The sequence below is a fragment of the Salvelinus alpinus genome, chromosome 8 (genome assembly GCF_045679555.1).
Source record: "Salvelinus alpinus chromosome 8, SLU_Salpinus.1, whole genome shotgun sequence".
In the NCBI taxonomy this organism is placed as follows: Eukaryota; Metazoa; Chordata; class Actinopteri; order Salmoniformes; family Salmonidae; genus Salvelinus; species Salvelinus alpinus.
In genome coordinates, this window is record NC_092093.1 from 30,278,374 (window position 1) to 30,292,804 (window position 14,431).

A 14,431-nucleotide genomic window follows, 5' to 3' on the forward strand; every position below is an offset into this window, starting at 1 on the left:
CCTGAGATCCCAAGTTTGAGGGATCCCTTGTGCACGATTTGCCCAGATCTTCAGGAGCGGTCACCGAGTGAAGATTCACTTCCCATCCCCGTCGCCAAATGTGGTGGCATATTTCTGCTTTACCAAATGAGGAGAGTTACAAACTACACACCAGTCAGAGTTATACTTAAACTACATCTTTAATAATAAGAAGCTTTGCAATAGCATTTGACCTTCAACAATTCACTATTTCTAATGAAACGTTGAGAGTACCAACAGAAAAGTACAAAGATCTTTTATAGCCAAGATACACCCCTCTCAACTTACATGACGAATCACAGATCTTACGAACTGTTCACAAAGAAAGACTGCCACCACATAATGCAGTGACTCTCATACATAAGGCCTTACAGAAATACAACAGCAGTCCTTACAGAGTCTTGGTGGTTCCAAACTTCTTCAATTTAAGAATGATGGAGGCCACTGTGTTCTTGGGGACCTTCAATGCTGCAGACATGTTTTGGTTCCCTTCCCCAAATCTGTGCCTCGACACAATCCTGTCTTGGAGCTCTACGGACAATTCCTTCGACCTCATGGCTTGGTTTTGCGCTGACATGCATGGTCAACTGTGGGACCTTACATAGACAAGTGTGTGCCTTTCCAAATCATGTCCAATCAATTGAATTTATCCAAGGTAGACTCCAATCAAGTTGTAGAAACATCTCAAGGATGATTAATGGAAACAGGATGCATCTGAGCTAAATTCTGAGTCTCATAGCAAAGGGTCTGAATAATTATGTAAATAAGGTATTTCTGTTTTCTATTTTTAGTACATTTACAAAAATGTCTAATAACCTGTTTTTGCTTTTGTCATTATGGGGTATTCACTTTTGTCATTATGGGGTATTGTGTGTAGATTGCTGAGGGAAAAAAAGTATTTAATACATTTTACAATAAGGCTGTAACGTAACAAAATGTGGAAAAAGTCAAGGTCTCTGAATATTTTTTCGAAGGCACTGTATATAATTAATTTAGAAATCCAATGGATGTAGCAACTGCAGATTGCTCCTTTAAGTTCAGCACTATATTCTTATCAAAATGTGACTCCTCTGCAACAGTAATTTATGCTTGTCACATTATATTTAGCAATTGTCACTGTACTCATCCAGTTCTATCGTTGATGTTGACATGTATTTTGTTTCTCTCTTGACAGCTGGTAAACCTGTCATCCTGGTAGTGCTGGATCACACCTTCGATCCAGACTACACTGTACCTGACAGTAGCAGATTAGTGACCAGAGGTGATGTAATACTCACAGTGGACTGTCTCTTCCATGAGAGCAAAGGACTACTGAAGTGTCCACGCAATGAAGCAGCAGTCAATGACATTTTGAAGAAGCTTGACATACGCCCTGAGGTATCACCATTTGAAGTGTTTTAATTCAGTACTGTGTCACTCTGTAGATAATGTATCAGAGGAAGTCATAGAAATGTTCCTATTTTTTATCACTTATTTTTTCAGACTATAAATGAAGCACGAGCCAGTAGGGCTCATGAGAGGCAAACTGTACAGCCAATGGTAGTTTACTTTATCTTTGTTATATTCTACATTCACTACACTAGTAGTATGAACATGATATTTTTTTATATTATAAACTCCAAATGAAATATTTGTGTTACTCTAAACAGATATCTAATTATTTCCAAATGAAGTTGAGATGCAGTATGTTAATCTCTTCTCAGGAGACAAGCTGTTGTGACATTTTCCTCAATTACCACTGTTGCTGTTTTCTACCCTCCAGAGTATGTCCTACAGAGGACCAGAACACCCCTTATTCGAGAACAGAGGACAGACACATTGTGTGGTCCTCTTGTAATGCATCCAATGTCTATGACTGAAATCAATTGCAGGAAGTACATTTTCTGATGATTATTACATTGTGAGATATTTCTTTAGGGGGAATAGACACATGCATCTCAATCATCTGAAATTAGCCTACTATAACATGTAGTGGTATACTCTCTTTCCAAGCCGTGTACCTGTATATTTACTTTATGTGTAGGCCGCAGCTACAACATCAAACAAAAACAAGAAATGTGTGCTTAAAATACAATTTATACATTGATAATGACTGAGATGGTTATACCTGTGATAAAACAAAACAATATATTCAATATTATTATAAACCGGGAAGTTTAGCTCCTAGATGTTGACTGCCTGAAACATTTTTGTAGCGTTCATGTGCTGGTCGGAAATCGGAAATGTACGACTTGCTAACTGGTTGGTTGCGGCACGTGTAAAGACAATATACCACGGCTAAGGGCTGTATCCAGACACTTCACTTTGCTCTGTGCCTAAAAACAGCCCTCATGCTGCATTCATGACAAAGTTGGAAATTACCACATACAACTGGGAAAAATCCACTTGAATGGCCCCCCAACTGGTCATTACTAGTGGGAAACTCATCCATCATCCTGATCTCCAACTTCTCCCACATGCTGACCTCACCTACTAAGGAAATTACCTCTATAAAAGCATTTAACAGTTAAATGCAAAAACCAAACTATTTATAAAAAGCTTTCCAGTAATATGTTTACAAGAATGATAGCTGTACTTTTAGTTGATGGTTTAGGCATCTTGTTGGACTTTAGCCAATCATGGTTATGAAGGCAGCATCAGCTGTGGTATATTGGCCACATACCACACCCCCTCGGCCCTTATTGTTTAAATAATATACTGAACATGCTTTAGACATGCCTTAAACATTACTATGTCTAATATGTGAGCCAATGAACTCACAAATTCATGCAGATTATTTATGTTAAACCAATCAATACTTGCATTGTGTCAAGCTATTTGACCTTTACTTTGTCAGAAAATTGAGTATTGTTGTGACAATAATGACCTGCTGTGCAAGAAACCAATAAAAACGAATGAATAAAACTAAACTATTTATTTTGTCAGAGCCATAGAGACGGTTGGCTGATTGTGAGTTGAATGTCGTCCCCGACCGACCAACGGGCTGGGGCTGTTATAGCCTGACACTTTCACTTTCTGATTACTAGAAATCAGGAGGACGTTTCAAGAGTGAAAATACCGACACGTAAGTGTTTACATAAATTAAGATTATATTACTTTTGATCTGGTATTTGACGAACCTCTCGTCCAAAAGTGATTGTGACTAGTTTGTTTATTATCTGTGTTGGTTGACGTCGTGACAATATTATGCGGTAAGTAGACTACGAATTGGTCATCTTAATTTGTGTATATTTTTCTAGTTTGGGCAGCCGATAGTGCATGGGCGCTAGATCTGCACTATGGTCTGTCTAGGCTTGATATGCATTTTGTAAAGGTGTGTCAGGCAGGGTAAAGAAAGTGCATGTTGTGGAGGATATTATATATATAGAGAGGGATGCTCTGACAGAGAGGAACTGGTCTGCATCGTTACAGCTCACTCTCAGGGCCAGAAATGGTTTGTGCAGCTAAAACAGAATAATAAAAGACAATAATGCCAGTTTGATACAGGTGCAACATGTAATGAGTAGGAGAGTGAAAGAGAATATCACCAAATACCCCATTACAGGCAAGCAACACACAACTGAAGCTGTACTCAGGAGAGCTAATTTGATCAGTGGGCTGAAATCACACAGACTGTGTTTAAGGGGGTTAAGCACAAGCTAGTCTTTGAAGTTGTGGAGTTGGATCAAAACCCACTACTCTCTGGTTTTACGTGTGAGCACTTAGGACTCATAACTCACAATTCCAGCCGAGCTAAACAAAGTGGAGCAGTGCCCCAAAGAGCTGCTGAGCGAATATCATGACGTGTTCAATGATCTAGTGGAGTCTGTGCTTGGAGATGTCCATTTTCAGTCTGGTCTCATAGACTAGACATAACATAGTAAATGTACATCTGAGACACTCAAATTAGTAATGTTATGTTTGGTTACATAAAACAGATGGCTACTTAGGGTGGTTTGTCGGGGTCGGTGTATAAGGCGAACGTCTAGCAAATCAAAGGTTGCGATTTGGAATCTCATCACGGACAACTTTAGCTAATTAGCAGCTTTTCATCTACCTCCTACTTTTTAGCTACGCTGCAACTCTTTAGCATGTTAGCTAACCCTTCCTCTAACCCTGACTGAGGCCGGAAATGCTGAGCCGCATAAATGCAAGACACATTGGCGGGGAGGCACGCTGTAGACAGGCAAGGGACACACTTTTCTGGCCGAACATGAGAGGGGAAATCAAGGACATGTATCCAACTGCTCAGCCTGTAATGAATACGCACGAGCACAGCAAAACGAATCAATGATTTCACATGACATCCCAGAGAGCCCATGGCAAACAGTGAGCATGGACCTTTTTGCGTATATAGGAAAGGACTTCCTGATTATGGTTGATCATTACGCAGATTACTGGGAGGTGGAGCCACTGCCAGACGTGTCAGCTGACATGGTTGTCACATTCTGCAAAGTCCAGTTTGCCATCATGGACAACCAGACTGTGTAATCACAGAGAATGGGGGGTGCTATGAATCAACCAGATTTGTTTAAATTGCAGTGTGGATTCATTCATGTCACCTCCTCCCCTCACCATCCAGGAGCCAATGGAAAGGCAGAGTCAGCTGCCAAGAGAGTGAAATGCTTTTGCAAGAGGGCCAAGCTAGACAGTATGGACATATGGTCAGCTATACTGCAGTGGTGCAACACGCCACAGAGGGGATGGACAGTAGACACGCACAGCGTCTGATGTCGCGCAGACTCAAGTCATTGCTGCCGGCAGCACCCAACCTGCTGAAGACCTCTTAGGTTATGGGTGTCAACATTAGCTGTGTGTGGGTAAAATCCCTGGGAAGCAGTGTTTGATGCGTCACTACAGATGCGGGTTCGATCCCAGGCTGTGTCACAACCGGCCGTGACCCGGGAGTCCCATAGGGTGGCGCACAATTGGCCCAGTGTCGTCCGGGTTAGTGGAGGGTTTGGGTGGCTTTACTTGGCTCATTGTGGTCTAGCGACACCTTGTGGCGGGCCGGGCACCTGCAGGCTGACAACGGTTGTCTGATGAATGGTGCTTCCTCCCACACATTGGTGCAGCTGGCTTCCGGTTAAGCGGGCGGGTGTTAAGAAGCGCAGTTTGGCGGGAAAGTTTCGGAGGACGCATTACTCGACCTTCACCTCCTGAGCCTGTTGGGGAGTTGCAACAATGAGACAAGATCGCATATCACTAAATCGGGGTAAAAAAATAGAGATATTTTTCAGATCTGTGTTTCATAATTTTCCTTCAATTCGCAAGAGGGTAAACGTATCTCACCAGAGAAAGCATCAGAGTGAGCGAAACAAAAATGTGCTAATCAGCGTTGAGCTAAACTGAGTGAGTTCAACTGTGAATGGTCCTGGCGAAAAAAAACTAAGTCTAAAGGGAAGCCAGCTTGGATTTGGCGTCTCTCCTATCAAATCGCTTTGAGAGCATACGTCATTAACAGAAACAACTTGAATTGTTGCATCTCATTGTGTTGTTGTCCACCGGTGGCTAGCTAGCTAGCTAGCTAAAATTGGCCCTTTCCTAAATTAGCCATGGATGGATATAGGGATTTGGACTTGTGGTTTTACTTAATTCTCCGTACTGGCCAATGATTTTAAGATCGATTCTGATCCAAACATTTCTCTACAAATAGGGTGAGTCAGCATGTGTTTCTACTTTCACGAAGGCGCACGCACGCACACACGCAAGCGCAAACTAAAATCAGAACCATGTACAGCCATGGTTGGACTCAATTGTTTTTGGTATCATTTAGTTGTCACTGTATTATACTAAGCAGAGGTGATTTGATGATAAAATGTTGAAGTTGAAATGGTGCTGGAACAGTGGAGGCAGCGCCTGTTTTCTTTGTGACTTGCAGTAACTCTCTGTGGTTCTAAATCAATAGTTGTTTATTGGTCTGAAAATGTCAGAAACATTAACTTCCTTAACCATGCTGTAGGTCATGTAGGTCTGTTACATGCAATTTGCGTCATGGATTTCCTCAGACAGAGGTTGCTGTTATGTGATAAAACAAAGGTTTTGTTCAAATGTATTCTGCCACTGTGTCTTCTTATTGTCTCGGCCTTTAGGCCTATTTATCACACTCGCAAGGCATATGAATTAACAGCAAACAACGCAATTATCACAGCACATACAGTGTAGGATGTAATATGGCTTTTCTGGTGGTGGGGGGGGGGGGGGGCTTGGCTTCCCCAGTGATTTTAACCCCGCGACCGTGATACCCGGTGTGCATCTGCGTAGTGGTTGTCTGTCACGACCAACCAAGAGCACCATTTTATACTGGGTATCAAGCTTTTGTTTCTTCCTTCTCACCATTAAAGCTAGTATAGGAGGGAAATGATAACACGATCGATGTAATTAAGTGTTTCAGTAACAGGCAATCCTTTGTGTGTCTCTGCAGTGTCAGTATTTGACGTTCCACTCATCTAAACAGTGACTGTTTCTCCGTGGGTCTTACCTGGCAACGTAATAAAGGTTGATAAACAGCAGCAGGTGAGTTTATATTCGTAAGATTTTGCATCCTCAGCCTAATGACTCTTACCTTGCCCTAATCAGTGAATTTGTTATTTGATTGCCCAGGCTTATTGAATTATGAAAAACGTTGATAAATGTACCTTTTACAGCAAGGAACAGTAAGGAAAATGAATTCTCTGGGCACAATGTATTTTCTATCTGACAATGTTGTAAAGTTCAGTATCAGAATAGGCCTACCGTCCTGAATCTGTTATCTTTTCAAGATCAGAGCAGAGGACATCAAATCCTGTTTCCCTACAGCAGCATCAGTGTGACAAGTATGAGTCAGGTAACTACAATGAAATGATACAGTTAGCAGCTGTGTAAGCCTGTGAACAATGTTTTGGACTAATAAATAACCTATCAATCTCTTCCTCCTAGGCAAGGACAAAGAGTTTGGAAAAGCCATTCAGGATCCTCCCACCAAGTATGCACAGATTAACATGATCTGGGTCCCAATTAACTTGTGGTAACCACCTGTAGCAGGATATCAAAGAGTCTTAGCGCAGTAGGCTATTGCAATACTTTTCTATTTATTTAACACATCTACATGTCAAGGGAACGGGAACAATGGGCATCTTGGCAAAACAGAAGTGTCTGAAAATGTTAGGTCGACTAGCTATCAGTTTGCGCTGGTCGTGGCGCTGTCCACGGTGCTGAATGTTTGTGCGCCGGTAGAGAGAGCAATAGTAATGGCGTGTTTTTGTAGGCATTAACTCCGCCATCGTTCGTTGGATAAAGCTTCTTGGGAAATACATTTCGTTTTTGTAGGCTTTTTGAATAAATGCTGAAATAAGGTCTGTGGTAAACACAGGCCCAGGAGATCTTATACATTTATACAAAATATCTCCTTAGCCTGTGTTAAACGCCGTAAATAAGGTTTGAGGTTATCCCAAAACCCTATTCTTTCCCCATTAATTTACCCGTTAGGAATGGCTGAACGAACCAGAGGTAACTCATTTCAGTATTTTAGGACTTCAAGCGGGCGAGCTGTATATAGTTTGCGCTGCTGTGGTGCTGTCCATGGTGCTGAACATTTGTGCATCAGTAGAACAGTGTCCCCAATTGGTCAATTTCACCGCAATATCATCAGGAATTAACAAAGAGTTCCGCTATCTCCAACCTTTTGCATCGCTCTGTTCGCCGAACTTATCTATCCGTGCTCATTTTGGCGAGATCCACTTTCCTTTCATTGAAAATGAATGAGCTCCGTCATTTTGTCAGTGCACATCCATTTTAGTGGACATTGCCTGTAAGGGCACAATAAGGAATTCCAACAGGCTAGTTAGATGTCTTTATTGTAGCTGCGACTTCTACAGTACAATTTAAGTTAGCCTACAACACTGCCATTTATGGACCAGGCTAGCTGTAAGACACTTGAATATGCTAATGTAGTAACTGAGGTGTCACAGTTGCTTAACCCTAGACTTAAATCACATGCTTATTATTCTATAGAGTGGAGGACGGAGAAATTCTTCACCATTCTGACTGGAAATACTCTGCGGTCTCATAAGGAAATCAATCGCTGTCTCACTGCAAAAGGTTTAACTGAGGTGATGTCACTAGAGGAGAGTGATGTCATCATGGCTTTCTGTCCCATCGTCTCTCGTGCTGGGACTGATGTTGAAGCAGCACTGCAGAAGATTCCAGGTAATCTTGGCACCCAGAACCAAGTGTACTGTAACAATCAGTCACCAGGACTATTTCCAGGTGATCAATAATTCATAAAGAAACTTCTCAAAAAGTGACATCTAATTCCAAAAGCTCTTATTTGTCCCTCACTGTCTTGGCAGCTGGTAAACCTGTCATCCTGGTAGTGCTGCATCACACCTTCAACTCAGACTACACTGTACCTGACAGTAGCAGACTAGTGACCAGAGGTGATGTAATACTCACAGTGGACTGTCTCTTCCATGAGAGCAAAGGACTACTGAAGTGTCCACGCAATGAAGAAGCAATTATAAAGATTCTGGACAGGCCAGAAATACAGCCAACGGTAGTTCACCTTTATTAAATATGACAATTTAGATAAAGAGGAACATTGTGTCCCCAATTAATACAAATGGGAAAAGGTGAGCTTGAGTTGAGATTAGTAACGTCTAGGGAAATAACACGTAGTTGTAATACTCCTCATGCACACTGACCTGTATGTGTACTGTGTATTTTAACTCAGGTGCAGGATGATAAGGTCTGGGAACTAATTGGAGAAAAAGCCAGTGATGCCCCTGAGCAGGAAAACCTAGAGGTATGTCGTCTCATTTCAGACTTTGCTACTTGGTCAAAATACGAATGACAGGTCAGAGCAGAGGGAGGTGGTCAGAGTAGAGGGGATCAAATCCTGTTTCCTTACAGCATCATCAGTGTGACAATACAATATGTTTCAGGTAAATACAATTAAATGATACAGTTAGCAGCTGTGTAAGCCTGTGAACAGTAATAAATAGCCTATCAATCTCTTCCTCCTAGGCAAGGACAATGAGTTTGGAAGAGCAAATCAGGGACCTCTCACCAGTTGCAGCATCTGCCCTTGCAAGTAAGTTATCTCCCTGAGCTTTATGCATTGTATCGTCAGTTGTTGTAAACACTCTTCCTAATTAAATCATATTTGTTTTCAGGAGCTGGAATTGAAGAGGACATTGATATTCAAGAGTTAACAAGAGATGATCTTAACGAACTTCTGCCAGGCCTCAAGCATTTCAAACTTAGGAAGAAGATCAGTGAACTTCTAACCCAATCTAAACAGGTTGGTATAGCCCCAAAAGCTTCTATGGTTACTGTACCACTTTGTGGGATCATTCAGTATAGTTAATAGAATAAAGGTTTTTGATTCAATGTAAATTTCCATTGTATGTACTAATCCCCCCCCTGTTTTCTGTTATTTTTGTTTCTTAGGACACAGCTAAACCTATTGATTTAATTCTTAACGAGTTTGGGGAATTCCTTCCAGCTATTGTCATGAAGAGTAAGTCCCTTTTCAAGGACTTTCAGCATAGCTGTCACCCAATACATTTGTGGTGTATCTTTGGTTGTAATTGTATGCACTGGTCACTTTCTCTTTACAGATGCACTTGTTCCTGGGGGAGTGTTACATGGCTACGTAACTATTCTTAAAGATTTGGAGAAGCAGCTGGCCAAAGCCCTGCACTTCATTCAAGCACACGTTGAACTGCTTGAGAGCTACAATCAAGAAGAGCCCATGGAGGCTGAGGGCAATGCTGTGTCCCCATCAGCTGACTCTGCTAAAGCAGGAACCCAGCTATCCAATGTTGCAGGTAAGTGACATAACTGCTGTCTGTGTTGGTTGCAGAACATTGGGTCTCATCCTTCATGAATCTAAAGACATAGATAATGGTATAAATATTGTAAACAGGTAAATTTCATGAATAGTGTAGTTTTGTTGAGAAGTTAAACATTCAAGACATTCACTATTGGGACTTTAATGGAGCTCGAACACAGTCTTTTCTTAGCCTGAAATTACTCTGTTAACAGCCTCAATGTACATTTTTTCCAGTACATAAACAATCTGTTAAAGGCGCTTCAGAACGACCAGGTAACTCAACCTTAAACACGGCTCGTTTTTATCAAAACAGCAGAATTCTATAATGTTATTAAACCCTTTTACAGCTGTCAAAGCCAACCACAATAACGTGCACAGACTCACAAGAATGTGCTGCAAAAACATTGGATTTTAATTCATAGTACTTTATGTTGTCCTCAGCCTTAGGTGCTGTAGAGGCCCACCCCAAACGACCAAGAAAAGATGTGCCACTTACCACTGGTGGGCAGAACAGGCAAAACTTCAAGGACACCCCACCTCATACTTCAGGAGCAACTGGAATAACATATGCTTCTCCAATTACCACTGGTAGTGGGCAGTTCAGGTCGCAAGGCAAACTGGAGACCTCAAAATCATACTTTCCATACACTTCAGGAGCAGCTGCTGTTGAACCATCTGCAACATCCTACAAAGGTCATTATCAAAGCCTAAACACTGTTCAATGTCATTAAATCCTTTAAAGTATCATCAATTTATAAGTAAAAAAAAATTGATGTATCAATCACAGATTGCTCCTTTAAGGAATTGGAAACAATAATGTGTTGAGAAAGTTTGATTTCAATTGCTACTTTCAGATAGGTCCTCATCAGTACCTGGTAACATCCAGGACCCAAAAGAAAAGGAAGGAAAAGAACTTGGAAGTCTGTGGAATTTTTTCAGTGGATTCTGAGGAAATGAAACAAAAAATTTGCCGGGTGAGATTCTTGAGATATGCTTTGTACTAATCGAAAATAATTTGTTCATGCATTTCCTGTCAGTCAATCTAATTGGCATAAATCACTCCTTACCTCTCCGCTCTGATAGCTGATGTGTGATGAGCTTTCTAGTGTGAAATGTCTGCAATGGAAATCCACCACTTTGCTTTTGTATGCAACATCTTGGGGATATACTGTATGTAGTGTTGTAATTTAGTTATGTTTTGTTTCAAGAAGTTCAAGTCTATTCACAAGTGTGTGGAAAAACCCTGAACGCTCACCTTGCACTCGTGAAGCAAGTGGATGATTTGGGACTTAAATGAGAGGAGACCAGTGCAGAGGACTTCCAAGTCATAATGGTCTTCTGTCCTGTTACATCTGTATTGGTCCATGTTGTCCACCTTTAATCTACAAAAGGGTTTTGGGTTTTGGCATCATTTTGTCTCTCAGCAGGTAACAGAGATGCCATTCTAGTGGTGATGCACCATACTTTTGATAACTGCTTTGTCACAAGCCAGAGATCTGCATCTCACTACAAAAACGTAGTGGAGAAAGTTAATGTTCTCTTCCATGACTCTGTGGGACTTCTGCAGTGTAAAACAAATTATAATTGTGGCGGATTAATCAGAATTAGTTGGGTAACATAGATAATTAAGATGTTTTATTTGCATAATATGCTTATGTGAGATACTTGTCATTAGAATGTATCCTTTTGGATGTTGGCAGTTGCACTTTTCCCTCAGCTGGGGCTCAGTCACTTGGGGCCCAAAGAGGGGAGAGGTCAGGCTTGTCTTTCACATGTCCCTGGTGCTATGCAGAATATCAGAAAGGGAAGAGAACAGAATGGAACATTGTCTTCATATGTGAATGTGTCTTTACCTATTCTTAAACCATGTGAAGGGATGGCATGATTAATGGGGAAACAATTACTTGTCTCCACAATGTCTGTGCGCCAGTCACTCCCTCCTTTTCCCATTGGGGGGAGGTGTATGGCAGTGTCTGGAAACATTGTATGTCCTCTCTGATCTTACACTTATCCTGGGACAGTGTATGACCTAGAGGCTCACTCCCCTCAGTGAGCTTGTCCAGGAGTGGAGTCAAGAGGGGGCTTACTTGAGATGGGAGTATCTAGAGTTGATAATTGATATATGCCATTGGATGAGTTGGTGTTTTTGTACTATGTAGTACCAGGAACGAGATTAGAACCTCGTCTTTATCAAATTATCCATTAAAGATACCAACTCAAAACCTACGTACGTCTACGAATGGGTGGTTTAAGTTGTATCTAATTATATTCTCAGGATTACTTGCATCGTTATCACTAGTAATCGATTATACACACATATAATTGATCATGTTTTCATATATTCACAGAATCCATATAAAACGTAAGAAATTCTTAGTTACTCACACAGAACTTTAAGAATCACCCACACAGGATTGGTCAGATGTTCACACAGAACTGGTCAGATGTCCACACAGAACATCAGAACATAATTAAAAGGTTACCCACACAGAGTCAACCTACCGCGCTCACACAGAACGCTCCTACAAAGATTACCCACACAGGATTTCACACCCTGTCTATATGTACAGGGAAACCCATAATTGTCACGTTCCTGACCTTATTTCCTTTGTTTAGTCTTTGTTTAGTTGGTCAGGACGTGAGCTGGGTGGGTATATTCTATGTTTTGTGTTTCATTGGTTTAGGTGTGTCTTATTGGCCTGATATGGTTCTCAATCAGAGGCAGGTGTTTTACGTTGTCTCTCATTGGGAACCATATTAAGGTAAGCTGTTTTCACTGTTTGTTTGTGGGTGATTGTTCCTGTTCGTGCGTTCAATGTTTTTTATATGTTCACTAGTTCAGGATTGTAGCGTCGTTGGTTTCGTTCTGTTTATTGTTTTGTTCGTATTGAAGAGTATTCAAATAAATATGGATACATACCATGCTGCGATTTGGTCCTCCTCTCTTTCTCCTAACGACGAGCGTTACAATAATGTAATCAAAATATTACATAGTGGTCCCAAAACAAAATACTCACACAGAGTAACCCAGGGCATACCTGGCTAGCACATTTAAAATAATTGGAATTCACCACCTCTGAGGGTCACTTAGACAGTCACACAGACACTTTCAGAACGAGGTCCTTCTTCCAATAGGGCTTCACCAAGTACCGTGTTTCATACAGAACGCACAGTCACCCTGGCCCCTCACCCCCACAGACCGCACCAATCTCCACTGTGATCAATTCAGTGTCAGGACGGCTCTAGGTCGCCCGCAACCGACCAGTAGCAGAGTATCTTTGAGTCCGCAAACTCTCAGATTACTCTCCTCTGACTCGGCCCTGCTTACGCCTCCAAGGTGCCCTCCTCACAAAGGAATACACACTCAGAGCCGACGTAACAGAGGCTTATTTAAAAACCCGACTTCAAGTGTGGTTCGCTCACCTCTTTCTTTAAAAAAAACTAAGTTTGAGATGTGGTATCCACTCGGCTCGCCGCCTCTCAGATCAAAGGTGGGTCCATCTGCTTCGTGTGGTTTCCCTGAGATCCCAAGTTTGAGGGATCCCTTGTGCACGATTTGCCCAGATCTTCAGGAGCGGTCACCGAGTGAAGATTCACTTCCCATCCCCGTCGCCAAATGTGGTGGCATATTTCTGCTTTACCAAATGAGGAGAGTTACAAACTACACACCAGTCAGAGTTATACTTAAACTACATCTTTAATAATAAGAAGCTTTGCAATAGCATTTGACCTTCAACAATTCACTATTTCTAATGAAACGTTGAGAGTACCAACAGAAAAGTACAAAGATCTTTTATAGCCAAGATACACCCCTCTCAACTTACATGACGAATCACAGATCTTACGAACTGTTCACAAAGAAAGACTGCCACCACATAATGCAGTGACTCTCATACATAAGGCCTTACAGAAATACAACAGCAGTCCTTACAGAGTCTTGGTGGTTCCAAACTTCTTCAATTTAAGAATGATGGAGGCCACTGTGTTCTTGGGGACCTTCAATGCTGCAGACATGTTTTGGTTCCCTTCCCCAAATCTGTGCCTCGACACAATCCTGTCTTGGAGCTCTACGGACAATTCCTTCGACCTCATGGCTTGGTTTTGCGCTGACATGCATGGTCAACTGTGGGACCTTACATAGACAAGTGTGTGCCTTTCCAAATCATGTCCAATCAATTGAATTTATCCAAGGTAGACTCCAATCAAGTTGTAGAAACATCTCAAGGATGATTAATGGAAACAGGATGCATCTGAGCTAAATTCTGAGTCTCATAGCAAAGGGTCTGAATAATTATGTAAATAAGGTATTTCTGTTTTCTATTTTTAGTACATTTACAAAAATGTCTAATAACCTGTTTTTGCTTTTGTCATTATGGGGTATTCACTTTTGTCATTATGGGGTATTGTGTGTAGATTGCTGAGGGAAAAAAAGTATTTAATACATTTTACAATAAGGCTGTAACGTAACAAAATGTGGAAAAAGTCAAGGTCTCTGAATATTTTTTCGAAGGCACTGTATATAATTAATTTAGAAATCCAATGGATGTAGCAACTGCAGATTGCTCCTTTAAGTTCAGCACTATATTCTTATCAAAATGTGACTCCTCTGCAACAGTAATT

The 14,431-nt window shown here is 41.3% G+C and overlaps 1 protein-coding gene across 12 annotated transcripts; it reads left to right on the plus strand.

Moving 5' to 3' along the window:
• Positions 1–1,877: 1,877 nt before the first annotated feature.
• LOC139582939 (uncharacterized) lies at positions 1,878–12,738 on the plus strand. Of its 12 annotated transcripts, none has more exons than XM_071413451.1 (15): positions 1,878–3,082; positions 6,422–6,513; positions 6,759–6,823; positions 6,916–7,042; positions 7,990–8,184; positions 8,328–8,530; positions 8,708–8,779; positions 9,001–9,067; positions 9,150–9,277; positions 9,427–9,496; positions 9,597–9,806; positions 10,046–10,084; positions 10,253–10,504; positions 10,670–10,785; positions 11,020–12,738. In XM_071413451.1, exons 5-15 carry the CDS (start codon positions 8,091–8,093, stop codon positions 11,056–11,058), a joined length of 1,290 nt encoding a protein of 429 aa, XP_071269552.1. In that variant the 5' UTR covers positions 1,878–3,082; positions 6,422–6,513; positions 6,759–6,823; positions 6,916–7,042; positions 7,990–8,090; the 3' UTR covers positions 11,059–12,738. The 12 variants fall into 12 exon arrangements, with proteins under 12 accessions (XP_071269552.1, XP_071269553.1, XP_071269546.1 ...); XM_071413452.1 differs by having other exon boundaries at positions 6,916–7,003; XM_071413445.1 differs by having other exon boundaries at positions 6,916–6,961.
• The last annotated feature ends 1,693 nt before the right edge of the window (positions 12,739–14,431 follow it).